The sequence below is a fragment of the Hylobates moloch genome, unplaced genomic scaffold (genome assembly GCF_009828535.3).
Source record: "Hylobates moloch isolate HMO894 unplaced genomic scaffold, HMol_V3 SCAFFOLD_12, whole genome shotgun sequence".
Lineage (NCBI taxonomy): Eukaryota > Metazoa > Chordata > Mammalia > Primates > Hylobatidae > Hylobates > Hylobates moloch.
In genome coordinates, this window is record NW_026652287.1 from 1,062,401 (window position 1) to 1,090,315 (window position 27,915).

Below are 27,915 nucleotides of genomic sequence, written 5' to 3' on the forward strand. Positions count from 1 at the left end.
ATTACAGGCACCCGCCACCACGTCCGGCTAATTTTTGTATTTCTAGTAGAGACAGGGATTCGCCATGTTGACCAGGCTGGTCTCGAACTCCTGACCTTAAATGATCTGCCCGCCTTGGCCTCCCAAAGTGCTGGGATTATAGGCGTGAGCCACTGCGTCCGGCCCAACATTTCCTTTTAAAATGAATATATTTACATAAAGAACAGCAAAGCTGGTACAGAGGTTAGCAAAAATCAGGTACATCAGTACTCCAATGACCACCTTTGAGAAACAGTACCGCACGTGAATCACATCGAAACAAACCCAGGGTCCACCGCCTGCTCTCCCAACACTGCTGAGGAATATCTTCTCACCAGCACTTTCTCTGGTCCAGAACCGCAACAAGCGGGCCTAGAGACTGATGCTGAACACAAGGCACAAGACGCCTAAGCAAGAAGATGCATTTGCACGCTGGGTGTTAATGTCTCCAAAGTGCTCTGAATAAGCTGTAAGATACTTCTCTAAGGCATGATCAAAGTGTTATGACATGGGAAATTTTAGACCAATAAAACGAAGCATGTGTCCTACATAAAGGCAGTGCTAGACGTTTGCAAAATACACTCTGCACTGCACCATGCAAGCAGGCACCGTCTCACAGACTCTGGGCTGACTGACCGCAAGACGCACACATTCATGGTCCTCTGGGAAATGCTCACCGGCGTCAGCTTGCCCACAGCTTTGATCTGTGCTGGGGACTGGGCCTGGCCCTGGATCTGTGGAACTTGCACCTGAGAGGTTGTCGTTGTCGTCGTCGTCTGCTGCTGCTGCTGCTGCTGCTGCTGCTGCTGTTGCTGCTGTTGTTGTTGTTGTTGCTGCTGCTGCTGCTGCTGCTGCCTGAGAAGCTGGAAATGTGCAGGTGTGATGGTTTTTCCAGGGAGCTGAACTCCTGTGGCTATGAAGAGGTTTGCTCATTAGGTCTGGACAGGGATACTCGCCCACCTTCAGATCCTCATTCTCAGACAGCAAGCAGCAGCTGAGCCCTCACACGCCCCAGAGCAGACGCGTGGCAGACAAAGCTCCCAGCCTGGCTTTACCTTGGGACACTTGGGGCACCAAAGACCGTGCCGGGGTCTGCACTGGGGTCAGGTTGGTAGTGACCACGGCCGAGGCTGTCACAGAAGTGACCGCTCGAACACCCTGAGTCGTTGCCATGGACACCAGGTCAGGGGTCGCCGTGGCTGGGGAGCCGACTGCCCGTGGCGGGGGCTGGGTGTGCACCACCTGGGCGGGAGCAGAGCCTCCCGGCGTCTAGAAAAGGCAAACAGAGGACCTCATCAAATATTTCACACAGCACTCAGGGCTGTTCACACTCAGAGCAGGGAAGACAAGAGCATCCAACTACAGAGGCGAAACAAGTGAAACACACGCTAGAGTTCAGTCTTTTGAAAACTGCTGATTTCATGTGTAAATTCAAAAGCAAGTGCCTTGAGCAATGTTTTCTCACAGCAGATCACATCTCCCACAGAAACACATTTCAGATGATGACACTCCCGTGCACATGCTGAAAAGGCTGTCCTATCCCTGCCTCTCCGCACAAAGACCTCTTGGTCCCCAGGAACATAATGACTGTCCTTGAGGCACCGATGCTACCCACAAACACACAGCCCACAGTCCTGGCTCTCTACCACTGTCCCCATCTGTGCTGAAACAACAGCCCTGAGTGTCTCACCATGTGCTTGCGGTCTTGTGGCATCTTACCTTCATCTTGCCTAAAATTCAGAGCATCCTCACTGTGCCCTGCAGTCCACTCTGGCCTGCAGGCAGAAGTGGCAGCCAGAGTGGTCCCCTCACCCTATCCCACCTTGCTCCACTGCCCTTCCTTGTCTCACCATAAACTGGAAGGCAAACGCAATCATGCCACCTCTGCAGTGTCCCTTCAGCTGACCTCTGCCAGCTCCCTTGGTTCCAACGTGCAGTGTATTTTTAGTTTCTCTTGATCCTTTTATGTCTCATTGCTTACGCATCTGGATGGAAATCTAGTGTGTTACTCCATGCTTTCCATTCCACCCAGCTGCTGTATGTTTCTTTTCATCTCCTTTCTTGCCTCCTCTCAGATGACTCTTTCCTCACCAATGTCCCTGCCACAGTTGGGAGCAACTCGCTCTGCTCTCACTCTTCTGGTGGCTGGTCTGGAATTGCCACGGATGCTTGCCAAAGTCTAAATACTCCATGCTCTTCCTAAACAGTAACGAGATCTGTGCACATTTCAGCCCCTCTGCCCCTTCCCCAGCTTGCATGTTACTATCCTGTGTATTTCTTTCTTTTTTTTTGTTTTTTTTGAGACGGAGTCTCGCTCTGTTGCCCAGGCTGGAGTGCAGTGGCGCAATCTCGGCTCACTGCAAGCTCCGCCTCCCAGGTTCAGCCTCTCCAAGTAGCTGGGACTACAGGCGCCTGCCACCACGCCCGGCTAATTTTTTGTATTTTTAGTAGAGATGGGGTTTCACCGTGGTCTCGATCTCCTGACCTCGTGATCCGCCCGCCTCGGCCTCCCAAAGTGCTGGGATTACAAGCGTGAGCCACCGCGCCCGGCCTATTTCCTCTTTCTAACCCCAGTGAGCTCCTGCGTTCATCCATGAGTCTACCTTGTTACCACTTCCAGCTGGGAACACCTTTCTTCTGCTTAAAGGATATCATTCAGTGAAGGTCCAAAGTTGAAAATGTCTTTATTTTGCCCTTGTTTTTTTTTTTTTTTTTTTGAGATGGAGTCTTGCTCTTGTTGCCCAGGCTGCACTGCAATGGTGCAATCTTGGCTCACCGCAACCTCCACCTCCCAGGTTCAAGCAATTCTCCTGCCTCAGCCTCCCGAATAGCTGGCATTACAGGCATGTGCCACCACGCCCAGCTAATTTTATACTTTTAGTAGAGACGGGGTTTCTCCATGTTGGTCAGGCTGGTCTCAAACTCCCGACCTCAGGATATCCGCCCGCCTCAGCCTCCCAAAGTGCTGGGATTATAGGTGTGAGCCACCACACCTGGCCTCCCTTGTCCTTTAAGATATTTCCAAGAGATGCAGAGCCCTAGGCTGGCAGCAACTTTCTTTCCCTGGCACGACGACGACACCTGCTGGCTCCCAGCCTCACTGCTGCTGCTGCTGACAAGTTGACAAGTGGGCCGCTCCACCTCTGAAGGCAATCTGTCTTTTCCTATGGCTGCTTGAAAGACCTCCTGGTCACTGGCATTATGCAGACGTGGTTCCTTTTACTCATCCTTGATTGGGATTAGACTTTCTGCATATATGCATCAGTGTCATTAGTAAGTTCTCAAAAACTATTCCGTCTTCAAATATTGACTCTGCTCAATTTTCTGTCTGATAGTCAGTGACCACCTATCAGGCCCTGTCGCCATGTCCTCCATGTGTCATCCTGTCATCCCATGTTGCGTGTAGGATGTCTTCTGATTTTTGCCTCCACTTCCCTCATTTTCTCCTCAATTGTGTGATACTAAGCCCATTCTTAAGTTTGGGTTGTTTCCCCCAATTCTGGTAATCAGACTTTTCTAAAAGTTCTCTACATTCTTTCTAAACATAGTTTCCTCCTTACAGATATTCAGATATTCTCAATCTTCTCTTTTATTTCCTTAAAATAGAAAGCATAACTTTTTTTTTTTTTTTTTTTAACGGAGTCTCGCTCTGTCACCCAGGCCGGAGTGCAATGGTATGATCTCGGCTCACTGCAACCTCTGCCTCCCGGGTTCAAGCAATTCTCCTGCCTCGGCCTCCCGAGTAGCTGGGACTACACATGCATGCCACCATGCCTGGCTAATTTTTTTTTTGTATTTTCTGTAGAGACGGGGTTTCACCGTGTTAGCCAGCCAGAATGGTCTCTATCTCCTGACCTCGTGATCCGCCTGCCTCGGCCTCCCAAAATGCTGGGATTACAGGCGTGAGACACCGTGCCCAGCCTGAAAGCCTAACCTTTAAAATCTAAACCTGATAATCCCAATATCACACATCTTTACAGGCCTATCCAGTGTCTGTCACTCCGCTGATTCTCACTCCTAATGCCTTTTCTTTTCCGTTTAGTTATTTTGTATTCTATTGTATTGTACTGTATTATACTAGAAAACTATTTGTGGAGATTCTCAGAAGTCAACAAAGCATAATCCTCCAGAGAGAATCTGCATTTGCTCCAGGTCAGCTGCCCAAGAACATGCCCACTGAAGCAGGTATACTTCACTTGATGCGAGGGAGTGTGGGAGACACTTTTAAGGTAGTATCAACTTCAGCTGCAAACTGCCCTGTGGTTTCAACCTCTCAGGGACCGTCCCCACCGTGCTCCACTGCTCAATCCAAGGGCAACTCTTCTTTTGACCCCTGAAGGCCAAGGGCAGATGGATTCTGCTTCTGGTTCACTCTCACCCTAAAGGTTTAGCCACCTAGGGCCCTACCTCAGTGTATCAATAGTTTCCTTTTTAGATTATCCACCTTGGCCCAGCCTTGGACTTGAATTCGAGTTCCCTCATTCCACAAGCTGAAATTTATTTTCAAGGCAAACATGACTTCAGTGAATCCTGTTTCTCTCTCTGAGTTTCTTCCCTCCCTTAGATTTGGGCCTGATAATTAATTATTCTTGTCAATTCCTTGAAGCTCTAAAAATTTTTATCCAATAACTTCAGTTCTTTTCATTAAGAGGTGGTATAAAAATAACTTAACTCATCTTGTTACCAGAAACAGAAGTCATCCTTTTCTGGACTCCTTAAACAGTTTTCGCATCCCAACTATTCAGGAAGCTGAGGTGGGAGGATTGCTTAAGCCTGTGAGTGTGAGGCTGCAGTGAGCTGTAATTGCACCCCTGCACTCCAGCCACAGCAACAGCAAGATGCTGTCTCAAAAAAAAAAAAAAAAAAGGCGGGGGGGGGAAGAAATCGTTTTTCTCCTTAGCCTCTTCTACTTTAATCAATTCTACATATGTAGTATCACGTTAATTTTCCTAGAACTTCTCTCTGCTCTAAGACCGTTAAGGGCTCCCCACTACCTGGTGAATAAAATCCATAGTCTAGGCCGGGCGCAGTGGCTCATGCCTGTAATCCCAGCACTTTGGGAGGCTGAGGTGGGTGGATCACGAGGTCAGGAGTTCAAGACCAGCTGGGCCAAGATGGTGAAACCCCATCTCTACCAAAAATACAAAAATTAGCCGGGTACAGTAGCGGGCACCTGTAATCCCAGCTACTCAGGAGGCTGAGGCAGAATCACCCGAACCCAGGAGGTGGAGGTTGCAGTGAGCCGAGATCACACCACTGCACTTTAGCCTGGGTGACAGAGAGATACTCTGTCCCAAAAAAAAAAATCCATAGTCTTTAGCCCAATATCCAAAGCCCAGTATAATCTAGCCTCAGTATTACAAAGTGCCAAGCACACAAAAGCCACTCAATAAAAACCTTTTAAAGGCAGGGAACCACTGTTTCTGTTAATATCTTTTGTGTTCCATTCAAACAGAACAACACGCCATTCTCCATGCACACCATTCCCTTCCCCTCAGACCCTCCGCTCACATGACTGGCCCTGCCTTCAGAAGGGCCAGTTCTGTGGACGACGTACTTCCTGTCCTCCTGAAGCCCAACATCACTTCTCCTGAAAGCCTTCTCTGAGTCCCCCGAGTACAATCACACGTGCCCACCACTGCTATCTGCACCTCTCTCATGTTCCAGCAACAGCACTACAAGGCCCCCATGAAAGCACACCGTGTCTTGGGCCCACAGTGCCAGGAAGAATGTCTTGCCCATTAAGAACCACTCAAAAAGATGTCATGAATGAAATGCTTTACATTTTAAAATACCACAAAGAACAGGTCTTTTTCAAAATAAGACGCTAAATGCAGTGATTCTGGCTTGGTACCCTCATAGAAACAGTGGTATTGGTCACACAGGATGTTCCGAACGCCTCAGGCCTAACAGCTTCTGCTATCCACTGCAGTGACTGAGCCTGAAGTTGTTCACTGCAAAGCAGAAAGAAAAGTGAAATAATCTTAAAGTCACATACTAGAAAAACTGTGTGTATATATATTCTACTGCTTAAGAGTGTTTTAGAGGGATTTACTGAAGGGTAATTTACAGAGTACAATATATGGTTCTATGAATTCTGATGGGCACATTATCATCACGTAGCTACTGCCACGACCCCACCACTCCCAACGTTCTTGAATTCCTCTCCGTAGTGGAGCCCCTCCTGCACCTCCAGCACCTGACAATCATTCATCTGTTTTCTGTCTCTCTAGTTTTACCATTTTTATAGTGTTATTTAAACGGAGTCATAGAGCATATGAAGCCTTCTGAAACTGTTCACTTAGCTGCAAAATGCATCTGAGAGTCCTCCACGGAGATGCATGTCTCAGGCGTTCATTCTTTTGTATTGCTTGGTAGGACTGGGCTGTATGAATGTACCATGGTTTATCAGCCCATTCACCAGCTGAAGGGCATTTAGGCTGTTTTCTTTTTCAGCAATCCTGAATAAAGCCACTATAAATATTAGTGTTGAGGGTTCTCGTTCTGGAGTTTTCACTTCTCTTGGGGAAGGACCTAGCAGCAGAACTGCTAAGCTGCATGGTAAGAGTAGGCTTGGTTTTGTAAGAAACTGTTTTCGGAAGCGACTGTGGATTCTGCATTCCCACAACCTTGTGAGAGGGTCCTCGCTGCTTCCATGACTGCCAGCCTTCTGTTTCTGAAGCCACTCTCCTAGGCACGCTGTGGTGTATCACTGTGGTTGTAAAAATCTGCATTTCCCTGACGACTCATGATGTTGCACACCTTTTCAAGTATTTATCTGTTATTCTTCTGTCTTCTTGGTGAAGTGACTGCTGCATCTTCTGCCCATTTTATACAGTTGCTTGTTTTCTTACTATTGAGTTGAAGAATCTTTATATTTTCTCCCCATCTATGCTTTTCGTTTTCTTACTATTTCTCAAGGAGCAGAAGTCCTTAATTTTGATGAAGCCTAACGTATTAATTTTTCTTCATGATTCACAGGCTTCTGGTATCCTAAAAAATCTCTGCCTAAACCAAAGTAGCACAGATTTTCTCCTAGAAACGCTACTGTTTTGGCTTACAGTGTAGTTTTTGCTTTTACATGCAGGCCTGTGATCCACCTGGAGTGACTTTCATATTCCGTGTGAGTTATGGGCCAAGGCTCATTGTTTTGCACACGGCTGCCCAACTGTTACAGCACCGTTTGCTGACAAGACAGTCTGTTCACCACTGAATTCCCTTGGCACTTTCACTGAGGTCAACTGAAACTGTGTGTGTGTGTACGTGTGTGTACTGGGGAGGGGTCTATTCTGGACTCTCTATCCAATTCCGTCATCTACACATCTATCCTGCCAATGCTCCATCATCTAGGCTACTACAGCAACGACATCTTCACAGGAAAGACGCTTTTCCAAACCCGAGAGACTACATTCTACTTGCCAAAGTACTGATTTTGAAGCATCGTTTCTTCTCATTCAGGGTATGTTGCCCCTGGGTCTGTGAACTATTTGGAAAATCGAGATACAAATCTGAGCTCCTTATTCTCACTTGTGCTTGGTTCTGATGATGAAACACCCAAGAGAAGCAGGTGGTCCCAGGGTGCGACATGGCTCTGCACCTTTGCATAGGCGCCTCCTCCCCACCTGGGTGGGCTGCACCTACCGCTTCCCACATCTGGGGTCTCCACGTTCCGTAGAAACTGCCCGCTCCTCCCATGCCCGCCTGCTCCTTGCACACACCCAGCCATGCCCTCGTGTGATGCCGTGTCCCCTCCCCCAAAACCATGCCCCCAAGAGGGCCGTCATCTCTTAGCTTCCCCACATGGGCACAGTGACGAGAACATGGGGGGCACCTGCGGCAACAGAATCAGCAGAGGACCCTCACATCCCGCCTACCTCCTATCTAAAATCATCCTACAGGGAGGGGACAGTTCACACACACACACACACACACACCCCTACACCTCACACCCCCCACACCTCCCCCACACCCACCCCCCCACCCCTCACACACACCCCTACACCTCACACACCCCCCTACACCTCACACACACACCCCTACACCTCACACACACATACCCCCCTACACCACACACCCCTACACCACACACACACACACCCCTATACCACATGCACCCCTACACCTCACACACACACCCCTACACCTCACACACACACACCCCTACACCTCACACACACCCCTACACCACACACACACACACACACACACACACACACCCCACCTCATTTTCGTACCTCATGCAGAATGGAAACCATCCCCCAAACAGCTGAATGTTTCTGAAATCAACATACTGATCAGCTACTTATTTTATGAAATTCAAACTAGACAGCTTTTTCACCAATGGGATACTTAAAAATAAGAAGAATTAACAGACAAGCAAATAATTTCGGCGGAATGCAGTCAAGGTGCACAACCCAGGTGAAGCGCAACTCACAGTCAAGGCCCCAGGAGCCACTGGTGACGCCAGGCGCTTGTTGATGGACTGGAAGGTGGCAGCCGGGACACCTGCTATGGTGTTCACGATCACATTTCCACTCACGGTGCCTGCGGAGACAGGCGGGCGTAAGGCAACAGCGCCAGGAGAAATGGGGTCCACATTTCAGCATCTCTGTATTTGTCTTACCAGTGGGCATGCTCGTCCCAGTAACTGATGTTTTAATGGTTCCTGCCTATTTAAAAAAAAAAAAAATCCATTTGAATTTCACGTCAGGCTCTACCCTGCATAAAACCTCCAAAGATTTGAATTTCATGTCAGGCTCTCCCTGCATAAACTCTCCAAAGGCTTCCACTTCATTCGGAATCAAATCCAAACTCCACGACATTCACACAGCCACCCGTCCCATCCTCCCCAGCTTATTCCACCCGGCGGTGCCCCCACCCTCTGTCTACCTGCTGTCCCTCCACCCCTATCCCACTGTCCCTCCACCCTCACCCCACTGTCCCTCCACTCCTCCGTCCCTCCACTCCATTCATCCACCCTCTGTCCCTCACCACCTGAGTCCAGCCACACTGACCTTTCTGGCCCCCATATCAGCCAAGCTCAGGGCCTCTGTACTTGGCTGTTTTTGTTCTTCTCATGACCGACTCCTTGTCATTCAGGCCTTAGGCTCAAATGCCAAGTCCTCAGAAAGGTGTTTCCTAACAAGCCAGTCCTGCATTGTGCCACCCTGACTCCTCCCGCCAGCATTTAAAATGATCCCTTTGGCTGCCTCCCTCCCCTGTAGGACATGGCTCCAGAGTGTGGGCACTGCCCATCTTGCCCACCTTGCACCAAGTAAGTATTCACAAAGATCTCTTTTGAATAAATGAGGAATGAAGTTGCCTGAGTACATATAAAAATTCCACTACAGCAAACAATTTTCTAAAAACTACTGCAGGAAATGGTTCTATGTAACAAAAATATTTTTATGCCTGCCTGGTAGTCCACAGTGTGGGTTTCCCCAATTTGGCACAGCTCCTATTCTCTGCAGGTGTGATTCTGCGCATATGATTTCAGCATCTGTGTGGCACACGGATGCACACAGTACAGAGATGCACCAGAGCGTGGTGTGCACGGCCACAGTCTGCAGCTCCTCACCCTGCCTTTCTTTTCACAATGCTTCTCGTGCGCTTTACAGCTTTTCTACAACAGGCATTAAAGACTGATGTGTGTGGGTGACCATACATGGGCATGCTTTCAGGAGACGCCAGCACAGACAGTACCTGCTCTCTAAGTGTGTAGGAAGTCAAGAAGTGAATGCATCACAGGTATGTTTTACAAAACCTAGGCAATTCCAAACTTCCCAACCACCTCCACTAAAAGGAGCTGCCTCTACCTGCCAAATCCAATAAAGCCACTAAGCCCACAAAAGCCCTGGAGGAAAGAAATGGCAGAATCCGGGTGAAAACACACAATTCCTCTGGGGTGAGACTAAGCCTTTTCCCATTTCTTCAGAGGAAGGTCTACAGGCTGGAAATGTGCTAGAACTGGCAACAAGTCTTCGTTTTAACAGAAAGCACTTGAATCAAGTGTGGGTGTGGGTGACTTCCCATGGAGGGGAAGCCCAGGAGGAGGCCCCTGCTCACCAGCACGGCCGCACTGCCCCCCGTCGTGATTGCGGGCTGCGCCTTCGCTGGGGCCTGCACAGGCTGCGGCTGGGTCTGGGGCTGTGGCTGGGGTTGGGGCTGGACAGCTGGTGGCCCTGCTGGCGGCTGGCTGCCCGCTGCCTGTGGTTGTGGCAGCGGTGGCGGTGGCTGCTGCGGGGGTGGTGGGGGCTGCGGCTGGGGCGGGGGTGGCTGGGCCACAGCCGGCTGCTGTGCCTTCTGCTGATCAGCCAGAGCCTGAAGGGCCAGGAAGGAAGAGGAGCCACTGGAGGGGCAGACCCGGCCTGCACACCCCCTGGGTGAAGTCACAGCCACCACATTTTCCCACTCAAGCAGAAGGGCCCAGGGTGCTAACCTTTTTCTCTTTTGCGATTCGCTCTGCACGGAGAGACGCCACCTGGATGGGAGGCAGCGGCTTGTCATAGTTGATTCCACTGAAAGACAGACGCAAAGGTTAAAAACACACAGGCAAGTTTTAAGATAGACAAGTATCAAGTACCCTAGAAACGCCATGCTGCCAGGTGCTGGGGCAGCTCCAGCCCAAGAGACGAGGGCGTAAAGCAAGGTGCCCAATGTGCCCTGCAGGAGATCAAGCCACCTGGACCTCATCCTCGGCCTGGCGCTGAGTCCTCTTCCTTGAGGCCGAGCTCTTCCACTCTCCGGGAAAAGTATCTCTGAACACATCCCCGGCGTACTGGTGGCAGCCCCCAAACGCACAGCCCGCCTCATGTGTCTGCACTGTACTCAGGAAAATCTCCGTCTGTTCCTTCTGTGAGGACGCCCTCGAGTTCATCTCCAGTGAGGTAAAGGGAGGGCGGGACTGTGCCTGTCTTGCTCCCCCGAGAATGCCCAGGCTCCATGCCATGCAGGCCTGCAGCAGGTCCAAGGTCCATAAATATTAGTAGGGTGAATTAACTCTTAATTTAATTGACAACATAGATCAAATGACTGGTCTGTGCTCCCAGACACTAGAGTCCCAACGATCACAGCAATCACATCAGACAACAAACAGGTAAAATGTGCAGTGGGTCTGAAGGCGTACTGACTGCTATGAAGGAAAACAGCAGGGCAGGGCTGCAATTCTCAACAGTGCGCTCTGAAAACATCTCACAAGGGCAGTTAAGTGAAGGGCCAGGGCACGGCTGCCAGCACACTCAGGGAGCACCAAGGGGCTGAAAGCCAGGGCCAGGTGACTCAGAGCGTGGGCAGGAGGGAGTCCTGGGGGTTTGCGGAGATGGGCCCTGAGCCAACTCCCTCTGACAAGGATCACTCCACCACTGTGTGGAAAGGGGGCCACAGAATGAGGAAGCCTCCCAAATCTGCCACTGTGTGACAACTGTGGGCGGCAAGCCACCCAGGTGCCAAGGCAAGAGACCAAGGCCACGAGCTCTTCCAGTATAATAAAATATAAAACAAGAATAGTTATACCAGATATAGATCTTAGATATGATTATCTATGAATATCATTAATCATTAGTTGGTAGCAATTACTCTTTATTCCAATATTATAACAATCCTCGCTCTGTAATCATAACCTAGGAAAAGCCAGGCCATACAGAGATAGGAGCTGAGGAGACACAGTGAGAAGTGACCAGAAGACAAGAGTGCGAGCCTTCTGTTATGCCCAGACAGGGCCACCAGAGGGCTCCTTGGTCTAGCAGTAACGCCAGCATCTGGGAAGACGCCCGTTGCCAAGCGGACAGTGGTCTAGCGGTAGCATTAATGTCAAGGAAAAACACCCACTACTTAGCGGACCGGGAAAGGGAGTCTCCCTTTCCCCAGGGGAGTTTAGAGAAAACTCTACTCCTCCACCTCTTCTGGTAGGCCTGACATCAGTCAGGCGCACCCACAATTATCTGGAGGCCTAACCATCTCCCTGTGATGCTGTGCTTCAGTGGTCACGCTCCTAGTCCACCTTCATGTTCCATCTTGTACACCTGGCTCTGCCGTTTAGTTAGCAGTAGCAAATTAGTGAAAGTACTGAAAGTCTCTGATAAGCAGAAGTAATAATGTAAGATGTTTCTCTCCTCCTCTCTCTCTCTGCCTTGGCTGCCAGGCAGGGAAGGGCCCCCGTCCAGTGGACACGTGACCCATGTGGCCTTACCCATCATTGGAGATGGCTCACACTCCTTATCCTGCCCCTTTGCCTTGTATCCAATAAATATCAGTGCAGCCTGGCATTCGGGGCCACTACTGGTCTCCACGTCTTGGTGGTAGTGGTCCCCTGGGCCCAGCTGTCTTTTATCTCTTTGTCTTCTGTCTTTATTTCTATGCTCTCGTCTCCGCACACGGGGAGAAACCCACCAACCCTGTAGGGCTGGACCCTACAGACAAACCAGTGCCTAAACCAGATGCACATCGTTTCATCCCAGCAAATCTCCATGCCAACATCTTATGGGAAGAGTCAAGACAGTCAGAAATGCTGCAGACACCCATGTGCCTGGCAGTAAGGTTCCACACTGGGGTTCCACCATCCATTACCCCATTTACTTTCTTGCATCTACCCACTTCTCTACCCATCCATTCATCCATTCCTCTTTTCCCCTGTATAACTTCAGGGCAAGTACACACACCCCTAAACACGATGTGTTCTTAAGATATGGCGAACAAAATCAGTGCCTGAGAGGTGGGGTGCAAGGAAGAAAGCCCCTTGTGGTCGGCCACATGGCCCTGGCACACTCATCACGTCTGTCAGCATCTTTCCCCACCGAGGGCCAGCAAGGACAATCCCCGTAACACAGAGACAGGGCAGGGGCCGTCCCATGCATACCCCAGCCCATGGCAGGAGAAGCACTTCTCTCCTGCAGGTTCTGCGCACTGCCACGTCCAGCTGATGCCTGAACACGCTAAGTGCACAACGATTTGCTGAACTCACTGAACTTAGATGACAGTGGAATGAAATCCTTCCAAACAGTAACAAATGTGTCACCAATAGAGAAATACCTTTCTGCCAACACAGATGCGTGCTTGGGGTTCTTCTGAAAGGGGTTCATGCCAAGCCTGCAGTATAGACAGTGAGACCGCAATTATTAAATAAAGGAAATATCTGAAGAAGGGTATGTTAAAAACACATCAAAACCAAGCTTCACGCAATCTACTCAGTCATAATTAACATAAAATGAGCACTCAGGAAACGTACAGAGGTTTGATTGGGGGGCTCCTCTTGCCAGCAGTCATTTTCATTAAGTCAAAGTGGCTTGTGTACAGCTGGGTGTGTGTGGCGTTCTCATCCTGGGCATAGATCTGGCTCGTACGGAGAGGACGGTTGTTTTTACTCTGCAACGAAATTGACGAGGGTGCATCCGATTAGGCAGCATGGACAGAGGGCTCCGCAGGACACAGGGCTCACTGGGTGGGAATCTGAGGCTAAACTCCCCATGGCTGAACACAAACTTCCTTTTCCTGGGCCTTCTTTCCAAGTTCAGGCATAATCCAACAGCAACGGCATTAAGTGGCTGTTGCGGCCAACTGCTATGACACTCCGCAGTCCACGCTAACCCTTTCCAGGTGTTCTCTCACATAAGCCCCATAATCACCCAAAGAGGGAGAGGGAACAAAATAGGTATGCAAAGTGCCCGAGGTCACATGGCAGGTGACTGTGTGGAGCAGGCTGTGAGCCTTCACCCGCTAACACCAAGGGGCAGCACGGACTGCCATAGACACCACTGTCCTCTGCCCACGGTGCACAGTGAGGCTGGCGCATGCCCAACGGTGTCTCAAAGTACATTCTTGGGGGTCTCTAGCAGTGCTTATGGCTGACAGTCTTTCCTTCATAAATCGCACAGCTAAACAATGGGCCACTCAATTGTGGGCTATTTGCTCCCAAGACATCTCAGAATCCTGCAGAATTTTAAAGCAACTCCTTATCCTGTGAAGTGAACGGCTGTCCCAGAAATGCTGTCTGTGCAAGGTCACAGAGGTAGTGACAAGTCAAGACCAGGGCTCAAGCACCTCCTTCCTCGCCCAGGGCTCTTCCCCCATGCTCCTCTAAACTCTGGTCAAAGAGAGTGTGCCAAGGCGAAAACCAAGACTCTCACATGACACAGCAGCACAGGCCCAGGTACGGGTGTGTCTGTGCAGGTACATGCATACATGTCTGTGTGCACACGTGTCGTCTACTGCTAGAGGAATGCCTTGAATTCTGAAGGCAACACCAAGGACAACCAGAACTAGAAACCAACATGCAAGGCCACAGCAGTCTGCTTCCGGAACATTGTACCATACAGGGAAGCATTCTCCTCCTATCTGTTATCCTAAGAGTAAGCAAAGGGAAGCAGGGAGAAGGTGTGCGTAAGAGTAATACCAGGCCTATCACAGGTGATGCTGGATGGCTCAGCTAAGCCAAGCCAGAGATGGAAAGACCGTGTGTCTGGTAACGGAACTCCTATGCAGGCTCTAACCAGGCATGAATGCCCCGCCCTGCATGGCTTGCCAGAGCTCCGCAGACTTTGAGAGGTGGGGCTGTCCCACTCACGCACACATCCGACCACTGTCACTATCAGGGGCTTCCACAGGGCGTGAGGGTCATGGAGGCTCAGGATGTCCTTTAGAGGGCTCGGCAAGTCACCATGGGGTCCTCTAATGCAAAGAGGCATGTCCTCTACGTACAGAATGAGAGGCCCTGCAGAAAATTCTAGGTCTCAGGTTTCTGTTGATCCCTAAAATACAGGTTAAGACTGAATCTTCCTCTGTGCTTCTGTGCACAGGCTCTTAACAAAGTGCTCCCACTGATTCAGAACATCCCCCGCAGCCGGGGGCGGTGGCTCATGCTGTAATCCCAACACTTTGGGAGGCCCAGGTGGGTGGAGTATCTGAGGTCAGGAGTTCCAGACTAGCCTGGCCAACCTGGTGAAATTTAGGGAATTCCTCTAGCAGTAGAGGACACGTCTCTACTAAAAATACAAAAATTAGCCGGGCATGGTGGCATGCACCTGTAATCCCAGCTACTCGGGAGGCTGAGGCAGGAGAATCACTTGAACCTGAGAGGCAGAGGTTGCAGTGAGCCGAGATTGTGCCACTGCACTCCAGCCTAGGTGACAACAGTGAAATTCCCGTCTTTAAAAAAAAAAAGAACATCACCCTCAAACTTTACAAATATTTTTGCCTTTTTCTTTGGATTAGCTTCATAAATCAGCTATAAAAGACAATATTGTTGCAGGAAGTCAGGGACCCCAAACGGAGGGACCGGCTAAAGCCATGGAAGATGAATGTGAATTGTGAAGATTTCATGGACATTTATTAGTTCCCCAAATTAATACTTTTATAATTTCTTACGCCTGTCTTTATTGCAATCTCTGAACACAAACTGTGAAGGTTTCATGGACACTTATCACTTCCCCAGTCAATACCCTTGTGATTTCCTACGCCTGTCTTTAATCTTTTAATCCCATCATCTTCGTAAGCTGAGGAGGATGTATGTCACCTCAGGACCCTGTGATGATTGCGTTAACTGCACAAATTGTTTGTACAGCATGTGTGTTTGAACAATATGAAATCTGGGCACCTTGGAAAGAGAACAGGATAACAGCAATGTTCAGGGAACAAGAGAGATAACCTTAAACTCTTACTGCCGGTGAGCCGGGCGGAACAGAGCCCATATTTCTCATCTTTCAAAAGCAAATGGGAGAAATATCTCTGAATTCTTTTTCTCAGCAAGGAACATCCCTGAGAAAGAGAATGCATCCCTGAGGGTGGGCCTCTGAAATGGCCGCTTCCGGTGGGTGGCCGTCTTTTATGGTCAAGGCTGTAGGGATGAAATAAGCCCCAGTCTCCCGTAGAGCTCCCAGGCTTATTAGGATGAGGAAATTCCCGCCTAATAAATTTTGGTCAGACTGGTTGTCTGCTCTCAAACTCTGTCTCCTGATAAGATGTTATCAATGACAATGCCTGCCCGAAACTTCATTAACAATTTTAATTTCGCCCTGGTCCTGTGGTCCTGTGATCTCGCCCTGCCTCAATTTACCTTGTGATATCTTATTACCTTGTGAAGCATGTGATCTCTGTGACCCACACCCTATACATACACTCCCTCCCCTTTTGAAATCACTCATAAAAACTTGCTGGTTTTACTGCTCAGGGGGCATCACAGAACCTGCCGACATGTGATGTCTCCCCCGGACACCCAGCTTTAAAATTTCTCTTTTTTGTACTCTTTCCCTTTATTTCTCAGACCGGCAGACACTTAGGGAAAACAGAAAAGAACCTACGTGACTATCAGGGGCAGGTTCCCCCGATACAGTATTTTAGCTTTACTTTTTTTCCATAATAAGGTAATAGCTATTATTATAAATGCTTCCAAAACACAGAAAACCTAATTAATGCAAGATTCCAGGAAGTCTTATTGGTGAAGGGACCACAAAGTGGTATTACGAATAAAACTTGCTTTTCTACGTTCAACAAAAAAACAAACAAATGCTTTATTGTGAGACGAGTGTTTTTAGAAAAATGAAAAGAGAGATGACTGAAAGAGTGGGTACAGAAATAAATTAAGTGTGATGTTCGCAACCTGAGGATGGATCTGGCTACTATGGAGAAAATGTAATTCTCACAAATTAGAAACAAAAGTAAATATAATAGAAGTACTGGATGCCTGCCTCTACTATATCTGTCCCACCCTGTCCCATGCAAGAAGACGTGCCCACAGCTCCTGTTTGGATGGGCTCCATGAGGTGAACTGAAAGGCAGTGGTCCCCACACGCCAGCATGGCACGTGCCCTGGAAGTCAGGCAGCACATCCCCCAATGGGTGTGGACACTGGCAACGTGGGCACAGCAGAGCATGCAGACGATGCTGGTGTGGGGACTCTGGATGCTGTCCTGAGGTGAGAAAGGCAGGCAAGCAGCAAGAGGGAGCTGCCTCAAGAAAGCCAGATGCAGATCAGAGAGGGATGACTCAGCTCGAGGGAAGGCACGCCGCATGCACGCCTGCATGTTACTGACCAGCCGCCTGGACTCTTCCGGGGTCAAGCTACAAATGACACAGCTGACTTCTTACAGGAAAGACCGATGATTTGACTATACTATATGTAAATAAACATTTGCAATACTTATAGTTAACCCTGAAACAGAATATTACGCTTGTCAAACCATTGCAGCCAGCCAGTCTTTCAGTACCAGAATAGCAGGGGTACCAATAACAGACTTTTCTTTAAGTACGCCATGATCAAAACAAAGCGAGACAGCTTATCAGCTTATCTTTTCATTCACCCAAAACCTTCTTGAAAATGTCTATCTTTATATGACCAAGTGTTTGGATGACACCCTCATTTAAGTACGCCATGATCAAAACCCAGTGAGAGGTCTTTTCATTGATCCAAAACCTTCTTGAAAATGCATATATATATATGGCCAAGTATTCAGATGACACCCTCGCTATCTTAGAAATGACAATGGCAGTGCAAATGTTGGTATCAGATAAAACATCAGGTACGAGGCCTGCTGCCAACACCAAGCACGATCCCAACAAGCACAACGTGAACTCCTCCATCACTGCTCATGCCATAGGCGAGGCACAGTGCAGACACCTGACCTCGCTGGGTCCACCAGGAGCCCGAGGAGACAGACTTCACCGCAGACCCACAGGGATGAAGGAGCCCAGTCAGTGAAGAGCAAGACTGGAGCTGAAACTGCAGGCCACGGCCACCACACCTGCCTGTGTTCCCCTCGGAGGACAAACGAGACCGTGCTTACCTTCCCCTCCTCTCGTGGAATGATGACGTTCTCGTAGCGATTCCGGCACTGTTTGGAAGAGCGGTAGATTCGGCTACAGGAGTTAACGACGTCACTGACAAGATCCCAATTAGGTGTGTGAGCAGGTGACACGATTGTGAGGTTCAAAGGCAGCTCCAGTAACTGCTTTACAGCCTAGAGAACGAGGTTTCAGGTAGAACAGGTGAATACACTCTAAGTCAGAAGGTCTTCCCTCCTGCCAAAGACTCCCCGAAAAGTGATTACAATGAGCTGGATGCGTAGATGTGGGGGAGAAAAATGACCGCACGTGACCGCTGGCACAAAGACCACGCCCACCTACCTGCAGCAGCGCCCAGTCCTCACTGATGAGCCACTCGGGGTTGTCTTGACCAGGCTCGGCTGTGGGTTTGGCAAAAGTTGGCAGGGGCTTGGCGAACGGCACCTGCTGCTTCAGCAGAATATTCTTCTTCTGCTCCTTGCCCTCTCTGCGAATTTTCAGGAGGCCTGGTGTTGCTCGGTCAAACAGGGACCGAGGAGGGACGACCGCCTCCCCGTGACGCTGCTTCTTCTTCCTGCCTGCAGCTGAACAGAGAGGCAGTCTTCAGCAAGAGAGTAAACCAGGAGATTCCACATTGGCAGGCAAAAGACAAAGGAAACAGGTCAGGCAAGTCTGGAGGTGCCTGGGCAAAGAGGCCACAGAAAGCACCTGCCCAAGACAGACCTGCTCTCGGGCCTTCATGGTCAATTAGAACAAAACACGAAGGTTTCCTCACTGGAAACAACAGAACCTGTGCACATGGCCTGAGAGGCAGCGGACAGGCGTGTAATCGCTCGCCCTGCAGCAGACAGGCAGACAGCAGAAAGCGGCTGACATGCAGGGACTCTGCAGGCCAGGGCCCTCCCCCTCCCCAGGTCATGTGATGCCCTCGGGATGCGCACCTGAGGGGTCGGTTTTGTGTCGCTTCCGCTCCTTCCTCACGTACACAGGGGGCAGCTTAGCCTCTGGGATGGGAGTGGCTTCATACATGAGACACATGACCGAGTCGAGGTAGATGTCGCTGTCGTCCTGCGGGGGGGTGGGCGGGGTCCAGAGCTGTACAGAGAAGGGAAGGCCCATGAGATGTGGAACTCACAGGAAGCTGCCCACACAGACACAAAGGGAGAGGGCAGCACTCACCGGCATGACTTCTGTCTGCCCGTCGACATCTTCGTAGACATACTCCTGCAGGGAACACGGCAAGCTCTAACTTTCACCACGTCTCAGTGTCATGTTATACGCCACAAATCATGTACCTTCAGACTCATTCAGTCTTCCAAATAAGTCTCATCAACATGACTATTTATAAGACTTATAAATGTTTTAATCAGAGCTGATTAATATCTAACTGACAATCTCCAAGTGTCAATTTTTAAGAAAATTGTGTTTTTAGAACATAAGTGAGGTTGTTTTGCTATGAGAAGTAAAAATTCCTAGGCATTTTCTCATGTCAATGTACACTGACTTTGAACAAGCCAAACATGGCTGAACAAGTGCCCCTCAGCAAGGGGGGCAAGAGGGCAGGAGGGCCCCGGGCCGGGTACCATGCTGTAGGCATCCTCTCGCGTGTAGGTCAGGAGCTCTGCCTCCTCCTGCTCCAGCCGCTGCCGGGCCTCCCTCTCCTGCAGGGTCTTCAGGTTCCAGAACTCCCATGCCCTCACTGCAGTAATCACTGCATCCTGACGGGGAGAGCAGCAAGAACTTTCAGGATCAGGAGTGCAGCTCAGAGCAGCCCCCGAGTCCCCGCTCCAGGTCTCCCTGTTGTCTCAGAGCCACAGGTTCTCTACACACTGCCCTGCAACGCATCACCCTGCAAGCAGCAGCCTGCTGCAAATCAAGTCAAATCAAAGACACTGAGGGGAGAACAAGCCCCACGGTCCCTACGGGGGTAGAACAAGCTCCACGGTCCCTACGAAGGGAGAACAAGCCCCATGGTCCCTATGCGGGGGTGAACAAGCTCCACGGTCCCTATGGGCTTCTCGAGACTCTCTTCATTTTAAGTTCGTTTCCAAACTTGTGGGTTTTGGCTTTTGTGACTTTAATTTAATGAAGTCACATTTACTTCAAATCAAACTTAACTCTGAAAATATTGCCATTTTTTTCACTGACCAAAAGTTGATTCTCTTACCTCAGTGTTTCTCTCTTTTTCTTGCTCAGTGGAAGTGTGGAAAAATTCCAGATAATTTAAAGCATATTTTTCAATTGGTGTAAGCTGTTCCAAAAGTATATTTTTTGAATAGGGTTAATAGCAAGTTAATAAAAGTCAAGTTCCTTATACAACCCACTAATCAACATTTGAATCAAAAAAGTGATTTTTCTTGCAGTAAACAATAAATATTTTATAGAAGGGTCAAATTTTTAAAATATGTAGTTGTAACGGAAAACATGCCCAAACCTGCTCCATGAAGTCAGCTAGTTCCTCTAATTGGGACGGTTCTTCATCACACGGCATGTTCTCAGAGTCTGATGACAGAGCATCAGTGTGTGGTCCCAGCACTCCCAACTCTGCGGACTTCTGGGTTTCCTCCTCCAGATACTCAATACTCTTGAGGGCCTGAGGAAAGTCTATGTTTAGATTGCCTTGACAAACTTTTTAAACGAGGGTAGTTTGAAAAAGAGCTATCCCATGTAAAGTTAATGGAGATGCCTCCACTATAATCACCCACTCTCCATAAAGGCAATCCACTCCTTCCCTGAGGTCCTCTTACAGATGAAAATGATAAGGCACTTAGGGAATACAGAAAATGAGTGGGAAACCTCCTGGGCCTTGCTAACCTTACAATCGAGTTGGACAGGCAGGACCCAGGGAAGAGCTGAGCACTGATGCAGGCAAAGCGTGCCAGGGCACCCAGGGCCAGGGAAGCTCGGAGAACAAGAAAGGGCCAAGGAGGCTCCATCTCAGACCCGATGCACACCACTGCCCACAGCTCCTGACAGACACAGCAGGACAGAGGCTGCGGTCCAGGAAACAGACAGCAGACGGACAGCCCAACGTTACGGCAGCTGGAGCAAGTCCATCACGAAATGTAGCATGGATGACTATAAATAAACAAGAAAGCTTTATCATAGTGCAAGACACGCAAGTTAGAATGAGGAGACACCACTGCTCATCTGCTGAAACAGCTAGGAACACACATCTATAGTTACCAGCAGATGTGGGCAAAAGACATCTGACATGAAGGTGTACGGTTTTTAGTTAGAAGATACAAATTAAAAACTGGTACAATCTGTTTCCAGGGCAATCTGGCAAAACCCGCAAAGTTATATAACACTACTTCGACACTATACACAGAACTTATTGCCAGATAGGTGGTGCACCTAAATAGCAAACATAAAACAATGCAACACGTAGAAGAAAATAGAGGAGGATGCCTGGTGACCTTCAGGTGGGCAGAGAATCTCCTCAGCAGAGCACAAAAAGCATCCACTATAAAGATGGCAGACCTGGGCCCTGGAAGGTGTTATAACTCGAACTTCTGCTCATCAATACACAGCGTTTAAAAAGGCAAACCACAGAATGGGAAAGGTATGTCATGTGTATCAAACAAAGGCCTTTTATCCGGGATACATAAAGAACTCCAACAAGTTATTAAGAAACAGAGACAACTGGCCGGGCACGGTGGCTCATGCCTGTAATCACAGCACTTTGGGAAGCCAAGGCAGGCAGATCACCTGAGGTCAGAGGTTCAAGACCAGCCTGGCCAACATGGAGAAACCCCATCTCTATTAAAAATATAAAAATTAGCCAGGTGTGGTAACATGCACCTGTAATCCCAGCTACTTGGGAAGCTGAGCTGGAGAATCACTTCGACCTGGGAGGTGGAGGTTGCAGTGAGCTAAGATTGCACCACTGCACTGCAGCCTGGACGATGAGTGGGACTCCGTCTTTAAAAAAAAAAAAAAAAGAAAAGAAAGAAAGAAAAAAGAAAAAGAAATAGAGAAAACCCAATTTAAAAAACAATTGGGAAAAGCCTTGGCATTTCTTTAAAAAGTACTCAAACCACCAGTAAATATATGAAGAGGCACTCAAACTCATCAGTCAACAGTAAAACCACAAATTAAACCACAATGAGACTATCCCACATTCTGCCCTGCAGCTATAGTGAAAGGACCAGCAATTCCACCTCCACACCACCACCCAGAACAACCCCGTGGCAGGAGCATCCCCGGCACAGCCACAGCATCTCCTGAAGTCAAACATAAGCAGCCTGAATTGCACATACGTGCTTACCAAAAGACAAGGATACAAGTATCACAGGAGCACAATTCAAATTAACCACTCCATCACGTCCACAAGCTGCAGATCTGATAAACTGCAGTATATTCAGACAGAACTCTAGATAGTAATGCGAATGAGTTACAGACTGCTACGCACAACAAGAAGGCAGACCCGAAGGAAGAGGCTCCATGTATGGAAAGGCAGAAGCAGGAGGTGCTGTCAGAATTCACAAGAGGCAGCACTGCTGGGGGACAGGCCTTCTGAGAAGCCTGCCGCATCCTCCTCCTCCACCAGATGCTACTGGCTACTACGTGCTTCTACTGACTGAACATTTCTCCAGCTGGAATCTTTGTGATGTGTACACTTGCTGTATGTTTTTGCATGTCAACAAGGACTTTTCTTAAAACCATTTTTCAGGCACAAATCCTCTGATGAGTGTTGCCAATGACAGAAGAATCCTATAGCCACAGTCCCATGCAGCAGGTACGAGTACAGCACGCTAACGTGGATCTGTCTCCGCTGGCAAAAGGCCAAGGCTAACCTACCTATCTATCCCCAGGGGCCGGTCAAGCCAGTGAGGAGCAGCCATCCTCCTCACACACCCACTGCAGCAAGTCCTGCTGGCTCTACCCTCCAAAGACCCCCCTGCTGCCCCCACATGTCCCCCAGCTGTCCTCACCAGCCTTGCTCACCAGTGTTACTGCTCTGGGATTCTTAACTGGTCCCCAGGATCCCCCTTGCCTTGCTACAACTGAGTCTCAACAAAGGAGTCAGAGCGACTCTCTTAGGTCATGCCAGACCCCGTGCCACAGCTTGACTCAAACCCTTCCAAGGGCTCCCTACAGTCAGGCCTCACCTGGTCACACCCTCCCCACCCCCTCAGCCACATTAACCTGTCTGCTGTGGTGACCACAACATTCTCCCCTGGATTCCGCACTTCACAACTTCTCATGGGAATAAATTACATGCTTTACTCACTAGCTTTGGTTTCTGCCTCTCTCCTTACTAGAATAAAAGCTTCATGAAATTTTTGTCTTTTTTCGATCCTGTATCCCCACTGCTTACAACAGTGCCTGACACACAGTAAGATAATCAACAAGTATGTTTCAAAAGAATCTGTGTGTTGAAATACTATGCTGCTGGGAAACAAAGCCAGTATGGAAAATCCCCGGACTTCTGATGGACACTTGGGTTGAATCCGTGTCCTGGCTGCTGGGACAGTGCTGCGATGAACACGAGGGTGCAGATGCCTCTCCTACACGCTAATTTCAACTCTTTGGATATACACCCAGCAGTGGGATTGCTGGATCCTGTGGGAGCTCTATTTCCACATTTTTGAGGAACCTCCCTGCCGTCTCCCATGGTGGCTGTGCCAATGACGTTCCCAGGGACAGAGTGCAACAGGCCCCTTTCCTCCACGTCCTCGCCAACACTTGCTATCTTTTACGCTTTGATGACAGTCTTCCTAACAGGAGCCAGTTGGTACCTCGTGGTTTTTATTTCATTTTCCTGATGATTAGTGATGCTGGACATTATTTCGTCTACACATCGGCCATTTACATGTTTTCCTTCGAGACATGCAGAGTCAGGTCCTTTGCATATTTTATCTCTGAGACAGGGTCTCACTCTGTCACCCAGGTTGGAGTGCAGTGGCACAATCATAGCTCACCACAGCCTCAATCTCTTGGGCTTAAGTGATCCTCCCGCCTCAGCCACCCCAGTAGCTGGGACTACAGGTGCTCACCACCACACTCCTAGTTTTCAAAATTCTTCTTGTAGAGATGGGGTCCCACTATGATGCCCATGTCAGTCTTGAACTCCTGGCCTCGAGCCATCCTCCAGCCTTGGCTTCCCAAAGTGCTAGGATTACAGGCCTGAGCCACCACACCTGGCCCCAGCTATGCTTTTGTGTTTTCTTTTTCAACCTCATGCATGTATTACCTCCTTAAAACACAATGAGGTTGATCCATACCTCCTGATATGTAACAATCTGTAAGGTATTTCTGTGCAAAGAAAATGATACACAGGCAATCTCTAGAAGAAATGTGAGAAACGGGGTGGTGGCGGGGTGGGGGGCAGGGCAGGAGACTGGCTTTTCATTATAAATTCTCAAAGGTTTGGATCACAGGTGGATCCCTCAGGAATAGACAAGCTCTGGGGCTGGGGGAGTGGGTCTCACCCTGTTCGTCCTGTGAGGGCCAGTCTATTAAAGCGAGCCTGCTGCCTGCCCCTCGCTCCCTCTCTCGCTCCGTGGCCTGCACATGCAGATCCCCCTCCCCTTCCACCACCATGGAAGCCATCTGAGGCCCTCACCAGACAGATGCTTAATCCTGAACTCTGCTGCCATCAGAATCACCAGCGAAATAAACCTCTTTTTAAAATAAATCACCCAGTCTCAGGTATTCCTTTACAGCAACACAAACGGACTAAGAGAGTCATACCCCAAGTATTTCTTACTTATTCAGTAACTGAGTAATGTTTAGAAATGGAAGAGGAGACAGCACCAGAGTTGGTAAGAACAAGCTGAGCACAGGCAAGGAGGGGGCTGACACCATGAGGCTGGGAGGCTCAATCTCGGGTGTCGGCAGACAGGTGCTGAGAGGCTGTGTAGTGTGCCTGGTCTGGTCTTTTAACGCTTTCACAGAAAAGAAAAAACATACAGAAAAGCCCATGCAGTCATGCGCTGCAGTCAAACAGGGCAGGAAGAAAGATGTACAGGGATACCAAATCCTTCCAAGGTTAAGAGGCACAGAAAAGGGGACCCCACAACAAGTTCTGGAGGAGTGGCAGGGCCACATGAAGGAGGAGGGGACTCAGAGAACAAAGGCAGCTGAAGGCCTCCATCTCCAGGACGTGTGGCTGCAGGGCTTTGGCGAGCAAGCCACGGGGACAAGGAGGGAACAGCGGCCCCATGACGGGTCTGTGACGTGTCTACACAGCAGCACCCCCAAAAGGGAAAAATCGAAGGACCCAAACATGCCCTTTATCTTCTAGTACCCACGCCGAAACAGTAAAATATTGACATAACCCAATAGCCAAAACATTATCACTTCAACATGTAGTCAACACTCAAAAGTATCAATGTGATAGTCTGTGTTCTTCCTTATACTCAGTCTTTGCAATCAACCAGCACCTTACACTCAGCACCTGAGTGCAGCCTCATGGCTGCACTGCTCAGGGAGAAGCCAACACAGCCAGCTGGAGGGGAGCAGGGGCGGTGCCGGCAGAGCCTCCAGAGGAGGCAAGGATAGATTTCCATGGGGAGGGGAAGGAGCTGAGACTGTGGCAAAGTGCAGATGAAGACGGCAACGACTGCTTCAGTGACAGGCCTGTGGTCCGTGACCTTCGCCACCATTCCCCTCACTTGTATTTACAGTTCAAAATCCCCATGACAGAAAGAAGGGAGGGGGGAGGCTCCAAAAGCAGGGACAGGAAGAGGGCTTCAGGCCAGCGAAGAGTGGGGACTGAGCACCCAGAGCCCTGGGGGAGGGTGCAGGTGTTCCGCCGGCTCCCACAGTGCAACTCTCCAGCCAGATTCAATGTATTCTTACCTCTATGAAAGGTCTTGCAATTTTGGGTGCAATGGTTTCCGTGACAGAAGGTTCCTGAGAAAGCACCACAAACTCCTCAGCTTTGACCGGGAAGCCAGCATCATCCATGGGAGAATAAACTTCAAACAGCTCCTGGATGGTTCGCTGAACACAGAGATGTGTGTTACTCCCCAGTACAAGGTCCAAGTGTGCATCTGACCTGAGCTGGAGACCTAAGCCTCTAAGCTAGTGTGCACTAACACCATGCGATTCCACGCGCCACACGGCAGGTCTCACCTCAACGACTCTCACTGAATATGGAGTACCTGAGTTAAGAAAGCCATGGAGTAGTCATTTCCCTGAGCAGCCACTTCTCGGATCAGATCTTTAGTTCCATTTTTCAACAATTTCTCTTCAATGGAATTGCCACTCACAAGCCTGCAAACAAAAGACGTAAGATACTAAGTCAGTCACCAGGAAACACAGTGACAACAGGCGGGCACAGGATGCAGATGGTGATCAATGAATCCATGTCCCTTCTCCAGCTACCCCTGCTCGGAACATGCCTTCGTGGGGCGCCAAAGGCCGCTCTCACCCAGCCCCTCCAATCTCAGCTCTCCCGCCTCCCAGAGAGCTGACAGGAGGCCCCTCTGGAAGACTCTTCGCTGTCCCACTTCATCCTTCCACCTGCCATCCCGTTTTTCTCCCACCAGTTTCAACCTGGAAATGTCCCACCCGGTCTTTCCAGATGTACCTCCAGCATCTATCTCCTCTGAAGCTTTCACTGAGCCCAACAGGCAGAACTGATCACTTCACAGACTTGCTTGTTAACACTCATGAGACATCTCATTCTCATGTAATTATGGACGTTTTCATCTTTTTAACCCTGGTACACTACCAGACCCACAACAGGTGTTCAATTAAGACTGTGAGTTGTAGATGTGACCCCAGTGGACAGACGGACCCCCAGTGCAGGGACACATGGCTTCCTGAAGATTGCATCACTGGGGACACAGAACAGACCATGCAGTCTATTGCCTTCCCATGAGGCTCATCTGTCTGTAAAATGCTAAATGCTAACCCCCAAAAAAGCTCACATTAAACAACTTTAACAGCATGATTTTCACAGAGACGAAAACAAAATTTTTTTCAGAAAATTCCAAATTAAAAGGATCCTAAATATTAAAGAGAAACAATCACAGGGAACAGGACGGAAAGTGAAGATGTGAACCCAGACACAAACAAAGGAACTAAATACGTAATAAAGGGAAATAGTGGATGGACAACTTCATCAACAGCAAATCACCACCTGGGAAGACTTTCCTGGCCTTTAAATGAAAATCTGCTCTTTCTTGATTATATTACTACATGCTCATCATCAATTATTTGATTACATAAAAGCATAAGAAACAAAACAGGCTGGGCGCGGTGGCTCACGCTTGTAATCCCAGCACTTTGGGAGGCCGAGGCGGGCGGATCACAAGGTCAGGAGATCGAGACCACGGTGAAACCCTGTCTCTACTAAAAATATAAAAAAAAAATCAGCCGGGCGTGGTGGCGGGCGCCTGTAGTCCCAGCTACTCAGAGAGGCTGAGGCAGGAGAATGGCGTGAACCCGGGAGGCGGAGCTTGCAGTGAGCCGAGATCGCGCCACTGCACTCCAGCCTGGGCGGCAGAGCGAGACTCCGCCTCAAAAAAAAAAAAAAAAAAAAAGAAACAAAACAAAAATCGCCTGAATTCCAATCACCCTGAGAACCACTAAAAAAAGCAGGGATGGCATTTCCACCCACCTTAGTTCACAAGAAGGTGCTGCTGCACGTGTGTGACAGTGTGCACTTCGGCGGGCACACTTTTCCTAACAGGCGTATTTCATGGCTACTTCAGGGAGGGTGGCCTGCCTCTGCTGCCCCCCACCCCAGCAGCCGCGTCAGTGTGAACCTGAGCGCGTGCTTCCATGACGTTCCGTGTGAACCTGGGTGTGTTGTTCCCCAATGCTCCATGTGAACCTGGGTGTGTCCTTCCATGACGTTCCGCGTGAACCTGGGTGTGTCTCTTCACGATGTTCCATGTGAACCTGGGTGGGTCTCTTCACGACGTTCCATGTGAACCTGGGTGTGTCCTTCCACAATGTTCCGTGTGAACCTGGGTGCGTCCCTCCACGACGTTCCATGTGAACCTGGGTGTGTTGTTCCACAATGCTCCGTGTGAACCCGGGTGTGTCCTTCCACGGCGTTCAGTGTGAACCTGGGTGTGTGCTTCCACGACGTTCCGTGCGAACCTGGGTGTGTCCCTCCACGACGTTCCGTGCGAACCTGGGTCTGTCCCTCCACGACGTTCCGTG

The 27,915-nt window shown here is 49.4% G+C and overlaps 1 protein-coding gene across 15 annotated transcripts in view; it reads right to left on the bottom strand.

Moving 5' to 3' along the window:
* LOC116477670 (E1A-binding protein p400) overlaps window positions 1-27,915 on the bottom strand; it is a 133,124-nt gene that overhangs the window by 15,474 nt on the left and 89,735 nt on the right. For 14 of the 15 annotated variants that reach the window (XM_032168241.2, XM_058425896.1, XM_032168245.2 and 11 more), the window contains 17 exons: window positions 25,902-26,013; window positions 25,597-25,740; window positions 20,222-20,380; window positions 19,955-20,038; window positions 19,371-19,505; window positions 18,967-19,011; window positions 18,729-18,882; window positions 18,130-18,371; window positions 17,790-17,963; window positions 13,241-13,377; window positions 13,045-13,101; window positions 10,457-10,535; window positions 10,084-10,338; window positions 8,642-8,687; window positions 8,453-8,562; window positions 1,074-1,287; window positions 696-931 (listed from right to left, as the gene is read on the bottom strand). In XM_032168241.2, the coding sequence (XP_032024132.1) occupies window positions 696-931; window positions 1,074-1,287; window positions 8,453-8,562; window positions 8,642-8,687; window positions 10,084-10,338; window positions 10,457-10,535; window positions 13,045-13,101; window positions 13,241-13,377; window positions 17,790-17,963; window positions 18,130-18,371; window positions 18,729-18,882; window positions 18,967-19,011; window positions 19,371-19,505; window positions 19,955-20,038; window positions 20,222-20,380; window positions 25,597-25,740; window positions 25,902-26,013 (2,383 nt within the window). The remainder of the gene's footprint in view (window positions 1-695; window positions 932-1,073; window positions 1,288-8,452; window positions 8,563-8,641; window positions 8,688-10,083; window positions 10,339-10,456; window positions 10,536-13,044; window positions 13,102-13,240; window positions 13,378-17,789; window positions 17,964-18,129; window positions 18,372-18,728; window positions 18,883-18,966; window positions 19,012-19,370; window positions 19,506-19,954; window positions 20,039-20,221; window positions 20,381-25,596; window positions 25,741-25,901; window positions 26,014-27,915) is intronic. The other variant, XM_058425895.1, reaches the window with a different exon arrangement.